General features: G+C 39.0%; 1 protein-coding gene across 2 annotated transcripts in view; it reads left to right on the forward strand.

The window, feature by feature from the left end:
• The first annotated feature begins 573 nt into the window (after positions 1-573).
• Positions 574-12,526, forward strand: part of LOC148878515 (sister chromatid cohesion protein PDS5 homolog A-like) — a 45,378-nt gene continuing 33,425 nt past the window's right edge. For both annotated transcript variants that reach the window (XM_088955869.1, XM_088955871.1), the window contains exons 1-5: positions 574-898; positions 4,786-4,989; positions 5,123-5,304; positions 8,603-8,729; positions 8,866-9,084. In XM_088955869.1, the coding sequence (XP_088811995.1) occupies positions 806-898; positions 4,786-4,989; positions 5,123-5,304; positions 8,603-8,729; positions 8,866-9,084 (825 nt within the window). In that variant the 5' untranslated portion in view covers positions 574-805. The remainder of the gene's footprint in view (positions 899-4,785; positions 4,990-5,122; positions 5,305-8,602; positions 8,730-8,865; positions 9,085-12,526) is intronic.

Below are 12,526 nucleotides of genomic sequence, written 5' to 3' on the forward strand. Positions count from 1 at the left end.
TCGGTCTGACATTTGTCTCATAACCGTATCCCCTAGCTTAAGCTAACGTTGGTAAGCTTCAGACTGACAACGTGGAACACGGCCACATGTCGTGATCCTTAGATCCCTAATTGGAAAAATAATAACGGCGAGTTCAAAAATTTGTCGTCCATCTCGTGAGATCTCGATAACTTGCACAATCCGACGTGGTGGCCGTAATACTAATCTGTCTGTTAACGTGAGACAAATCACAAACGAGCGTCGAGCGGGCGGTGTTGGTGTAGTTGGAGTTCGGTTTCGGATGTAGTCCTCCCCACCCCACGTCTGACCTCGTATGTTAGCCACATGATTGGAATTGATTATAAGAGCTGAGCTGAGTTGACTGCATACGAATGGTCAAGTCAAGTGGGTTCAAACTTCAAACTTCAAACGCCGATCAACCTGTCACGTGCGGTGCCCCTTGTAATTTGGAGCAACCAATGAGGGTAAATTGGAAGGTTTGAAACTTGTTAAGTGTCGAGCTGTCCGAGTACGGACAACAAGACGAACTAAACCCCTGTAAAATTATGTATGCATGTTCTCTTTCTAAAATCCGTGTAATGGTTTCGTCATAGAAATCAGGATTTCAGATAAAAGTCGTGGAAGTAGAAGACGTTTCTTTTAATTTCATTTTCACCTCATCTCATCTCCCGTTCTCCACTTCATTTTTCGCTTCTTTTCAAAACCTCGAAAAAAACCCTCCGGTTCGGCTCGTCTCTGTACCGATTAGATGGTCTCCTAGTGTGAGATCTCGAATTGGTTTCGAGCTCCTTTCTCGCTGACGGAAATGGCGCAAAAGCTTCAACAGCAGCTGAGAGAGGTTGGATCGAAGCTCGAAAACCCTCCGGCTTCGAAAGATGCTCTTGTCAAGCTTTTAAAGGCAAGCCTTTGTTGTAATTTTCAGTCGCTTGATTCTTTGTGTTCCTTGTTAAATTCTTCCCAAACCTTCGCATTTGTGGTTATGTGCCTGTGTATTCCTCTGTTTTCTTTTTCCTTCTTGCATATTCATGGCTTTTTAGTGTCGTGTTGCTTCGACCAGTTCTTTGTTCCAGGTTATTCTTCTATCTTTGTTTTTAATTTTGTTCACTCAAGTGCAAAAATTCGAGGTTTTGATGTAATTTCGAGAAATTTAGATTGGACTAGGGCATAGTCGAAATACGCAGTCTTAACTATAAAAAGGTAGCGTTTTGGACATTTTACTCTTTCTGTTCAACTCCTAGTGGCATTAACTGATGGAGCTGTACTGAGAAAGTTAAGCCTTGGACGGAAGATGTCCTTCGTTTAGCATACCTTTGTCTTTTCTGGCCAATCTAGTTCTAAGTTGGCAGTTCCACGGTGTTTTTCCTCGCTGGGAAGAGACAATGGTGGTTAAAGTCAGTTGAAGTTGAGGTCAAGGAATGAATGGAACAGAAACAATCTTCACTATGCTTGAGGGGTTTTGAGATTTGACAGATAGGTTGCAACCTTTTTTATATTCTTAAGGTATTATAGTAACAAGAGTGTTGGGGTCTTGGGGAGCATGAATGTAGAGCGGGTGTTGGGGAAATAAACCTCTTTGTCTTCCTTGTGCAAATAAAGGAGATTCAACACCAAGCAAATAACAATCACAAAGTAGTAGAGACAAATAAAAAACACAAAGAAAGCAATCATAGGAACACCAATATTTATATGGAAAACCCCTCAATGTTAGGGTGCAAGCTATAAAGACCGATGCCCAACTATCTTCCACTATCAACAAGAATAATGGGTTATAATAATCTTTTTAGTAACAATTAGAAGCATACACATCAAGAGTGATGAGCTCTCTTGGATAGCATCAATAACCTCACTAACAAGTGGGTTACAAGAGAAAATGGAGAAATCACACCAAGAAATGATGGAAAAGAAACAATATAAGTTGTTTTTTATTATCAAAAAACAATATAAGTTGTTCATGGATGCTCACAAACCCAACATAATGATGTCTTCTTGTATAGACAAAAGACCTTATCTTTCTTTTTGTCTCTTTCTTTACCATAAGTCACCACACTTTTTTACTTTGTCTAGTCCTTCACATGATGGGCAAGGAAAGAACCATCACATGAGTGGGTCCCACCTCTTTATGAGGATTGAGGAGGGAAAACCTAATAAATTTCCTCCCAATTCATGAGGAAGGCTCTATTAAGCCTAAACCAGCCACACTTATGCACAGCTCAATAAGGGGTAGACATTTTGTCTTCTTGTTGGATCCATTCTTGTTGGTACAAATGTTCTCAAGAGCAACACCTTTTCTTCAAGAATATCCCTGATCTGATGATATCTCACATTTATATGCTGGGAGTTGGAGTGGAAACTGGGATTTTTGCTTGAGTGGATGGCGCTTTGATTGTCACAGTGAACCACCTGTTTTGCTTCAAGTCTAGTTCTTCAAAGAACTTCATCCGCAACTCACTGGTAGCAATATCAAAACTCAGCCTTAGTAGTAGATAGGGCCACACATTTTTGTAGTTTGAACTGTCATAACACTGCACCACCTGCAAAAGTAACCAAGTATCTCAATGTGGACTTCCTGGAGTCAAAATTTCCAATCTGCATCTATGGATCCTTTTAACACAAGTTTACTAACACCAAAACATTATTATAGTTTAGAAGTGCCCTTGAGATACTTGAAAATCCACTTAACATCAAAATTTCCCCATCTCTCTTTTTAATTCAATTATATATCTTATGCACATGAGTTTCCAATGTAAGTTTCTTACTTTTTGGTGCAAGACTTGTTATGAAGTTAAAATCAAGAACTTAGTTACCACACTAATTTGGAGTAGGCCCATTCCCCCTTGGGTTGGTAGTTTTTGTTGGGAAACTTTCTTGGAAAATATTAACACAAATGACCTACTTCAAAAAAAGAGACCCAATTCTTGTTTACTTCCTAATAGGTGTACTCTCTGTAAAGCTGATGGGGAAACTGGTTACCGCCTTATGGTTACTTGTTCGGTTGCTAAAACAGTATGGGAGTGGGTTTTTTCCCTCTTTGGGTGTATTTTGATTCCCCCTGGGAGCACCCAAAGCTTGTTCTCTTCTTCTTTTTTTAGATGGCCGAAGAAGAGGGAAGATTATGTGGAGAAGCATCAGGGCAGCAGTGTGTTGGTCACTATGGGAAGAAAAAAATTTACGAATATTTTCAAACAAGGAAAGAACCTTGAAAAACTTATTAGATCTAATTCTGTTATGGGTAGCCCATTGGCTGAAAACTATGGAGCTGTTCTCAAGCTATTCTGTGGCTGATTTGGTAAGAAATTGGAAAGAGATAGCTTCCTCTGCTCTATGTAAGAGGACTCATAGTCCTTCTTGGTCCCCTCCTCCCTCTGGGTTCATAAAACTGAATTTTGATGGTAGCTGTTTTAGGAACCCAGGGCCTTCTGGGATTTGGGGGAGTGTTTAGGAATGAGGATGGGGTTAACATTGCCATGTTTTCAGGCCCAATTGGAGAAGGAGACTCTCTTAGGGCTGAGGTTCTTGCAGCCTTAGAAGGTATCCAAAGAGTAAGGGAGTTGAATATTAGATGTTTGGTCCTTGAAGGTGACTCGGAGGTAGCGATTAGGTGGCTAAAGGAAGAAGACAATGGCTTGTGGAGTTATAACAATGAAAAGAAAAAATTCAAATGGCTGAGTAGGGATATTGTGTTGCAATACAGCCGGGTGAAGAGGATTGCTAATTCATTTGCTGATGGGTTAGCCAAGCAAGGGGTGAATAGGGAATCTTTCTTTTGGGCTAACTTTTGACTTTTTTCCATTGTATTCTGTTGGTGGGGAGTTAAGACTTTTTACCTCCCCCCTTTTGTACCTAAGGCTGCGTTTGGTTGCAATGCAAACGCAAATATGTACACTACATATTTACCCATTTTTCGGTTCATGAATGCAAACACGGTTCACATTTTAAATCGTTTTTGCATTCATCTTGTTTGTTTGAAATCGGTGCAAAAGTGTGGGCCCATCATTAAATGCTCCAAATATCATATGCTTTAATGCCTTAACTTTGGTAAAGTAGTTAATTATTAAGAGAGCACAAAATTGTATAAAAAAATAGGTACAGTATTGCTCTCTTTTCAGAGTACAAAAGTGTCAGAAAATGTGTTTTTGCTCTGATAATCATTATTTTTTTACGCATCAAACAAATGCTCGCAAACATGAACCGGAGTACATAAATACCTCGGTTCGGCATTTTTATTGCAAACAAACGGAGCCTAAAGTTTCACATAGTTTCATATCATTAATAAAGTTTGCTGTTACTGGTAAAAAAAAAAGATACAGGTTCTCTAATTTTCTTACTCATAATTGTGTTGCTCACTTATCAATTCTATATGCTTTCAATTTTCCCTTTTGGAATTATACCTTACGGGTTTCTTTTATACTTCTATCTAGGTCTTATTTAAGATATACATTCATTAGAGGAAATTGTAAAATGACATTTATCATTTTTTGTTGAAGTGTGATTGATGTATTGAATTTTTTTCCTTATATTTGGCATTTTGAAGATTTTATTTTTTTATTTTTTACTTTAAGTTAAATCATTTAATGCATGAAATTATTTTTGATACATTGATAAATTATTGAATGACCTCTGCTGGAAAAAATTCCTTGCTATGCCACTGTAAGACTTTTTTTTTTTTGGTATTTTGGCAAGCATCCGCAATTTGATATTTACTATCTTCTTGTTTAAAAGTTAAATGATGCCTTTCTTTTTGGAGAGTCTGTTTTGAGGTGACTTAATCTTGATTCGAATGTGCAGCAAGCTGCAAGTTTTCTATCTGAGTTGGATCAGTCTCCATCATCATCAATGTTGGAGTCAATGCAACCATGTCTTAATACACTAGTCAAGCCAGAACTGCTGAAACATCAAGACAGGGATGTCAAACTTCTTGTGGCAACCTGCATTTGTGAGATAATCCGAATTTCTGCACCTGAAGCTCCTTATAGTGATGATGTTCTAAGGGTAAAAGTTTGACTGTTGCAACTGGGATTATGTTGTTGTTCTATGGGCTTACTGCCATGTTTTGAACCATTCTTTGGTTTTGTTAATTTTGTTAATTCACTTTCACCTAATTGGGTTAGATTGTCTTTTGCAGGACATTTTCCACTTGATTGTAGGTACTTTTAGTGGATTAGGTGATATCAATGGTCCATCATTTGGAAGGAGAGTTGTTATATTGGAGACTCTTGCAAGGTATAGGTCTTGTGTTGTGATGTTGGATCTCGAATGTGACGATCTAGTGAATGAAATGTTCAGTACATTTTTTGCTGTAGCCAGGTATGTTCAATTCTTTAAATGGCAATTTTATGAATGAGAACTGCTTGCACCAGAACTCATTACTGGTAAATAAGTTTTTGATAAAAAGGCAAAAGTCAAATACCCCTAGCTCCATGTATAATGTATTAGCAAAAAGTATCCCTGTTCTCAACTTTGTCCTTTTCATTTGAGAGCCAGTATGCTTACATCGCATGATGCTGGTGTTCTTTTTTTTTTTTTATTTTTTGATAGATAATGATAATTTTATTAATTAAAGAACTAAGTGTACATCATACAGTTCCCCACAAAGAGGCGCGAGGTGCAGCCTCCAAACTACATCATAAAGCTTACAATTGAGTCCAAAAGAGCTGATTCCTATGCACTCCTTGTTTAGCTAGGAAGTCCGCCAGCCCATTTGCTGATCTTCTTTCCCATTGAACTGTGACTGAAATATTTGATGTTAGCCACTTAAGTCTTCTCAAAGCCCCCCTGTACGGCCAGGCTGCCATCTCTGGTTCTTTTAGCCATCCAATAACCAATTTGGAGTCAGCTTCAATCATTAAATGCTCCACTGCCAACTCTTTTGCAATTTCTGCTCCTTGTAACACAACTTGGAGTTCTGCATTTACTGAATCTCCCCACCCTATAGGACCAGAAAATAGAGCTACAATCTGACCCTCATCATCTCTGATGCTGGTTATTTTACAAATGTATTTGGGGCATCTTAATTTTGCATTCTGTCTCTTTTGTTATTTTGTTTTTTCTATAATGGTTTGCAATTTTTATGAATATAGAAAAGATTTGTTTCTATTGATTTCATAGATGATTTTATCAAGTGTCTTTGTCTTTTTTATTTTTCTTTGCACTAGTCATAGATGAATTGACCAAACATTTTCAAGAGGTCTCACATTGGTTGATGTTTGCTGATGAGATAGTATTAACTATTAACTGATGAAATAACAAAGGATTAAATGCAAAATTAGTTTTATTGACAATTACATTAGAAAAAAAGGGGTTTTAAAATAAGTAGGATCGAAACATAATATATGAAATGCTAATTTAATAATAATAGTACTATTCTTCTCAGCTCCTAAGGCCCTATTAGTTATAGCAATTCCTTACAAGCAGAACTGTTGGATTTGATTCAAGGTTTGAAATTGGTTGCTTTTGATAGGTTGGACTGAACCGGAGGTAGAGGGTGACTGTCAAACTTATCTCTTGGAGGAAGGCTGGTGGTGAATTCCCTTGGGGTGTTAGCCCTTTAGTGAGATAGTAACTTAAGCTAGGTAGCAATTTGTACAGCTCATTGAATTGGGTGCCTAGGTGTGCCAATAGTTTGGCTGATGCTTAGCCATGTTGGGTGCTGTCAGAGAAAGGTTGTAATGGAATGACCAGTGCTGGGAATTATATTGTGATCCAATTGATTCATTTTTGAGCCAAATGAGCTTGTACTTTATTGGCCTGTTACTCCTTTTGGGGTAGTTTGAAGTTTTCTTAATGAAAACTCAATGTGACCTTAGGATTGAAGACTAAAAGATAACTCAATGTGACCTCTTCCATTAGCTTAGTTCAATAATTTATAACAAAGGTGCGATTGAGGAGGTTGCCTTTCGTAGAAGTAGAGAAAGATGGGCAGAATGGAGGGGTGCATCTGGAGTCTTAGGTGATAGGCGAATACCACTTCAGTCAAGAGGAAAAATTCTATAAAACAGTTGTAAGGTGAGCAGATAGAAGAGTGGTAAAACTAGAAAAGGGCAGGATCAGAAATGAAGTCATAGGCAGGTACCTGGGAGAAGCTCCAATGAGTGATAAAATGAAAAAAGGAAGTAGACTGAGAAGGTTTGGTCATGTGTGTAGAAGACTGTCTAAAGTTCTGTTACAAGTTGAAGGGGATAGAAGAGCTAGGGGCAGACCGAAAAGGACTTGGGTGGAAGTAGTAAGAATTGATTTAAACGCTTATGATTTAATGATGGATATGGCTTTGAACTGGAATGGCGAAACAGGATTCATGTATTTAATCCCATATTGTTGGGACAAGTCTTGGATGATGATGTAAGGCACCTTAAGTTTGCATCAAGTATCTTGTCTTTTTGATTTTTTCTCAAATGGTTAGCAATTCTCATGAATCTAGAAAAAATTTGTTTCTATTGATATCATATTTTTAACTTTCATCAATTCTCTTGCCCTTTTTTCAAAGCTAAATGCTGACAGTCACTTAATCCACCTTAATTTTCTAAGTGTCCTGTATTTTTTGGCATACAAGTTAATGTAAAGCTCTGTTATTGGACACAAGGAACAAGTGGATATTTGTTTTATTTTCTCATTTTTTATGAATGAAAAAGAGAAAGATAATATTAAGGAATAGTTGTTTTTTTGGGATGGGCGTAACAGTGTTCAGTTGCCGATGAAGGTTAGGTATCCTAGGTTTGGACTAAGTTCTCTATCTACAAGTAATGGGTTGGCATGATGGCACGGTAAAATTCTAGTGAAAAAGAAAAAAAAAAAATCCCAAGGCCAATGGCAGGATGTTGTTTGAAGTCTTCCTGATATTCTAATCCTCTCCTAGAGCTGTTTTCCCACCTCCTGTTGAAAGACGCACTAAACTCCAATTTGATAGTAGCTTGATCAGGAACCTTGAGCCAACTGGAATAGAGAGTCTTTTTGAGTCCAGTTGGAAGCAAATTTTTGGGTCATGTATTGGACCCATTGGTGATGGTAGCTCTATAGGAGCTTAGGTCTCACAGGAACTCACATTGCAAAGCAACTTAAGTTTTCTTCTTTAACCATGAGAGTGATTCTGTCAATGCAATCAGATGGATTCTCAGCAAATACCATAAAATGGTTAGGACAACAGGAGGCTGGACCATGGAGACTTAGTCACTTCTTAACAGAGGCAAGGGACCTATTGGCTCCTATGAATGTTTCTCTGTACTGGATTCCAAGGGGGTTAAATGCCATTGCAGGTGGATTGGCAAAATTTGGTGTCATTCTGGAGACCTTGTATTGTGATAAAATTCCACCTGTGTAATTCTCAGGGGTCTGGCCCCTGTTTTGTAATTGTACACCTTCTTGTGTACCTCTTTTTCTTTTAATGAAATCAGTTAATTTATTTCAAAAAAAAAAAAAATCAGATGGATTCTTGGAGTGGGAAGTCCCTATAGACTAGACTGCCACTTGTTGGATGTAAAACTATTTTGTGTTTTTGTGTTTTGGATATTGGGGAAGTTATTTCTGGTGGTTCTTACTTTTTAGTGAATGCAATGATCATCAGGGGATATCTTCAATGTTTTTATTGATTTTTTTTTTTCCATACGTGCAGTGATGATCACCCAGAAAATGTCCTTACATCAATGCAGACAATTATGGTACTTCTCATAGAAGAGAGTGAGGATGTTCAGGAGAACGTGTTACTTATTGTATTATCTGTTTTAGGCCGAGGAAGAAGTGTGAGTCCCTGCTATCTCTCTGCTGAAAATGTCCATGTGTTTAGTCATTAGTGTTCTATTATTGTCATGTTTAAGACTCTACTTTCCTGCAACTTCTGTTTTTACAGAGTTGATTTTTTGAAATTTGTGCCACTAGGATGTTTCTATGGCTGCACGGAGGCTCGCTATGAATGTTATAGAACATTGTGCAGGAAAACTTGAACCTGGCATAAAGCAGTTCCTTATATCATCAATGTCAGGGGATAAGAGTTCTCTGAACAGTCAACTTGATTATCATGAAGTTATCTATGATCTTTATCGATGTGCTCCTCAGATCCTCTCTGGAATCATCCCATACATTACGGGAGAACTATTGGTAGCCACTCATTTACTAATTAGCTATACCTTCCATGTGTAGTTTTTTTATTGGTAAAAATTAAAATTTATTAATGTTTAAATAAATAAAAAGAATGTTATAAAAATGTGCTCAGCACCCCTAGCAATCACCCCTGGGCCTTTTATGCATAGTTTCTACTTCAAATTTGAATGTTTTCTATTAACTATTATATCTCTGACTATGTTTTTAGAAGATTATGCCATACATAGTTCTTTCTGAGTAGTTTATCTCATTTATTGGAGGTTGCATCCTTGTTTTATAAGGCTGTCTTTGGGCCGGGGGGAAGAGGAATTAGGAGCAGTATTCAAGGAGGCAATTCAGCTTTCAAATTCTGCTCTTTGGGCTCCATTTGGGGAGAGTGCAAATGCTGGTTCAGTGCATATATCATATGCAGGTTCAGATTTGCTGGTGTTTGGTAAGAATGTATTTGTCTTGAAATTGACAGCAAACACAGATTCCAAGACATGTCTGCATTCAAAATGAAAGCAAAGTTTGCATCAAAAAAGTGTATGGATGCAAACCTTTGCATTCAAAGTTGGTCAATATAAAAAGGTGGGTTCCAGTCTCACGTTTCATGTTTGTACCTATCACAACTAAAAATCATTTGGCAAAAGTACAAAATTATCATTACAAAACAAGCCAACTTTGCAGTTTTATGAACCAGGCAGATTTGCCTTGTACTGAACATTTTTGTCTTTGTACTCCTCAAATGGAGCCTTGGTTCCAAAATTTGTGTTGTGCAAAATCCAGAAGCTTGTGGATCTTAAGCGTCTTTTCCACAATTTGAATGATTATGAACATCCTTTTTTTTGGTGGGGGGTGGGGGTGGGGGGAAGTGTAAAATCCTTGGGTTTCATGACAGAATGCATTTTGATAGAACTTCTGCCCCTAAATTGTGTTTTAGTTAAAATGTAGCCTAATATATTTACTGTGGTCACTTGTGGTGATTGAGAGAGAGAGAGAGAGAGAGAGGGAGAGAGAGAGAAAGAGAGGTACGGATGAGAGGAGAAAATCAGTACTGGCTGCCGCCAGTTTTCTATTTATACTAATCTTTATAAAAGAGATGAAATTACAAGTATAAGAAAGAAAAAAGGGCTAGTAGCTGAAACTGTCCTACCACCAGAAGTTATAAAGAACAATTAAGCCTTACAACACTCCCCCTCAAGTTGGGCTGAAGATGTCTATCATGCCCAGCTTGTCACATAACGCATTGTGCCGCGAACACAGAAGTCCTTTTGTAAGGACATCAGCAAGTTGTTCCTTGGAGTTGACATAAGGGATGCAAATTTCCCTTTTTTCTAGTTTCTCCCTTATGAAATGCTTATCCACCTCAATATGCTTGGTCCTCTCATGTAGGACTGGGTTGCTAGCGATGTTTATTGCAGCCTTGTTGTCACAGTAAAGAGTCATAGGACTATGAACAACAACTCCAAGTTCACCTAGAAGGTTTTTTAGCCAAAGGACTTCAGCCACCCCATGTGTCATAGCTCTATACTCAGCTTCTGCACTTGATCTTGCTACCACACTTTGCTTCTTGCTCTTCCAGGTCACTAGATTCCCTCCCACATATGTGCAATACCCACTAGTGGACTTTCTATCATCCACAACTCCTGCCCAATCAGCATTTGTAAAGACTTTCACCTTTAGGTGATTGTGTTTACTAAACGATAGGCCTGTTCCTGGATGTTTCTTCAAGTATCTAAGGACCCTCTTTGTTGCCTCCATGTGTGGCTTCTTAGGAGAGTGCATAAACTGGCTCAGAACCCTAACTGAATAGGCAATATCTGGACAGGTCATGGATAGATAGATCAGCTTTCCCACTAACTTTTGGAACTACTTTACATCTTTCAGCGGTTCACCAATACAGTTACCTAGCTTGTGGTCCACATCCATAGGAGTATCTGCCGGCCTTGCACCTAATTTACCTGTATCCCGTAATAGATCAAGGGTGTATTTCCTTTGAGAGACAAAGATACCCCTTTTTGAATGGGCAACTTCGATCCCAAGGAAATACTTTAGGAGTCCTAGATCTTTCACTTCAAATTTGGATGCAAGGAATTGTTTCGAATTCTGTATCTCTGAGCTCCAACTCCCTGTAATGATGATATCGTCTACATACACTATCAATACGACAACCTACTACTGATATCTCTTGACAAAGAGTGTATGATCAGACTGGCACTGTTGGAACCCCATCTCTTGAACTGCCATGTGAAACTTACTGAACCAGGCTCTGGGAGACTTTTTTAAGCCGTAGAGAGACTTCCGTAGCTTGCACACCTTGTTTTCACTTCCCTTGGCACAGAATCTAGGAGGTTGAACCATGCATACCTCTTCTTCTAAGTCACCATTCAGGAAGGCATTCTTTATGTCCAGTTGATGCAAATCCCAGTCAAAGTTAGTAGCTAAGGACAGCAGAACCCTAATCGGGTTCATCTTAGCCACCGAAGCAAAAGTCTCATCACAATCAACTCCATATACCTGTGTGTACCCTTTAGCTACTAGTCTTGCTTTGTACCTTTCAACTGTTCCATTTGCCTTGTGCTTAACTGTGAACACCCATTTGCACCCCACAGGCTCTTTCCCCTTTGGAGGATCCCTTCATGGCATCTATCCATTTAGGGTATTTTAAGGCTTCTGCAACATTCTTGGGAACAGGGATGCAGTCAACTACCGATAGGAAGGCTCGGTACGAGGGAGAAATGTGGTCATAGGAAACAAAGTGAGTAATGGGGTGTTTGGTAGTGCCGGACCTGACTCCCTTTCGTTGGGCAATAGGGATGTCTAGGTCGTCCATAGTGGGAGTAGGGTTAGGGGTTGGACTTACCTCATGGGATTCTGATGATGTCAGTTGCTTAGTGTTTGGCTGCTCCACATTTCTATCACACTGCTGATCTCTTCGATGAGTACGTTGGAAGACACGGAATGGAGTGAGGTCCGGAATAGAAGGAAGAGGTACCCGAACCTGCTTCTCCTTTTCCACACTATGACTCTCCCCCTGAGGAGAAGGAGGGAGGAATGGCTCTGACTCAAAGAAGGGCACATCCATAGACACAAAAAGTTTACGACTAACTGGGTCAAAACACCGATACCCTTTTTGAGAGGATGGGTATCCCAGAAAGACACAAGGAATGGACCGAGGGTCTAACTTACCTTTGGAGGGAGACAAATCATGGACAAAGGCCCGACAACCAAAGACTCATGGGGATGGAAAATAAAGGAGACTGGGGGTACAGTAACTGATGAGAGGCTATGTAATTCAATACTCTGGAGGGCATGCGGTTGATGACATACATAGCTGCAAGTATAGCATCCACCCAAAACCTTTTTGGGACATTCATGTGTAACATCATCCCACGGGCTACCTCAAGGAGGTGTCTGTTTTTCCTTTCTGCAACACCATTTTGTTGTGGTGTTCTGG

Source organism: Nelumbo lutea, chromosome 1 (assembly GCF_056320005.1).
Source record: "Nelumbo lutea isolate HS-2025 chromosome 1, American lotus-T2T, whole genome shotgun sequence".
NCBI lineage: Eukaryota > Viridiplantae > Streptophyta > Magnoliopsida > Proteales > Nelumbonaceae > Nelumbo > Nelumbo lutea.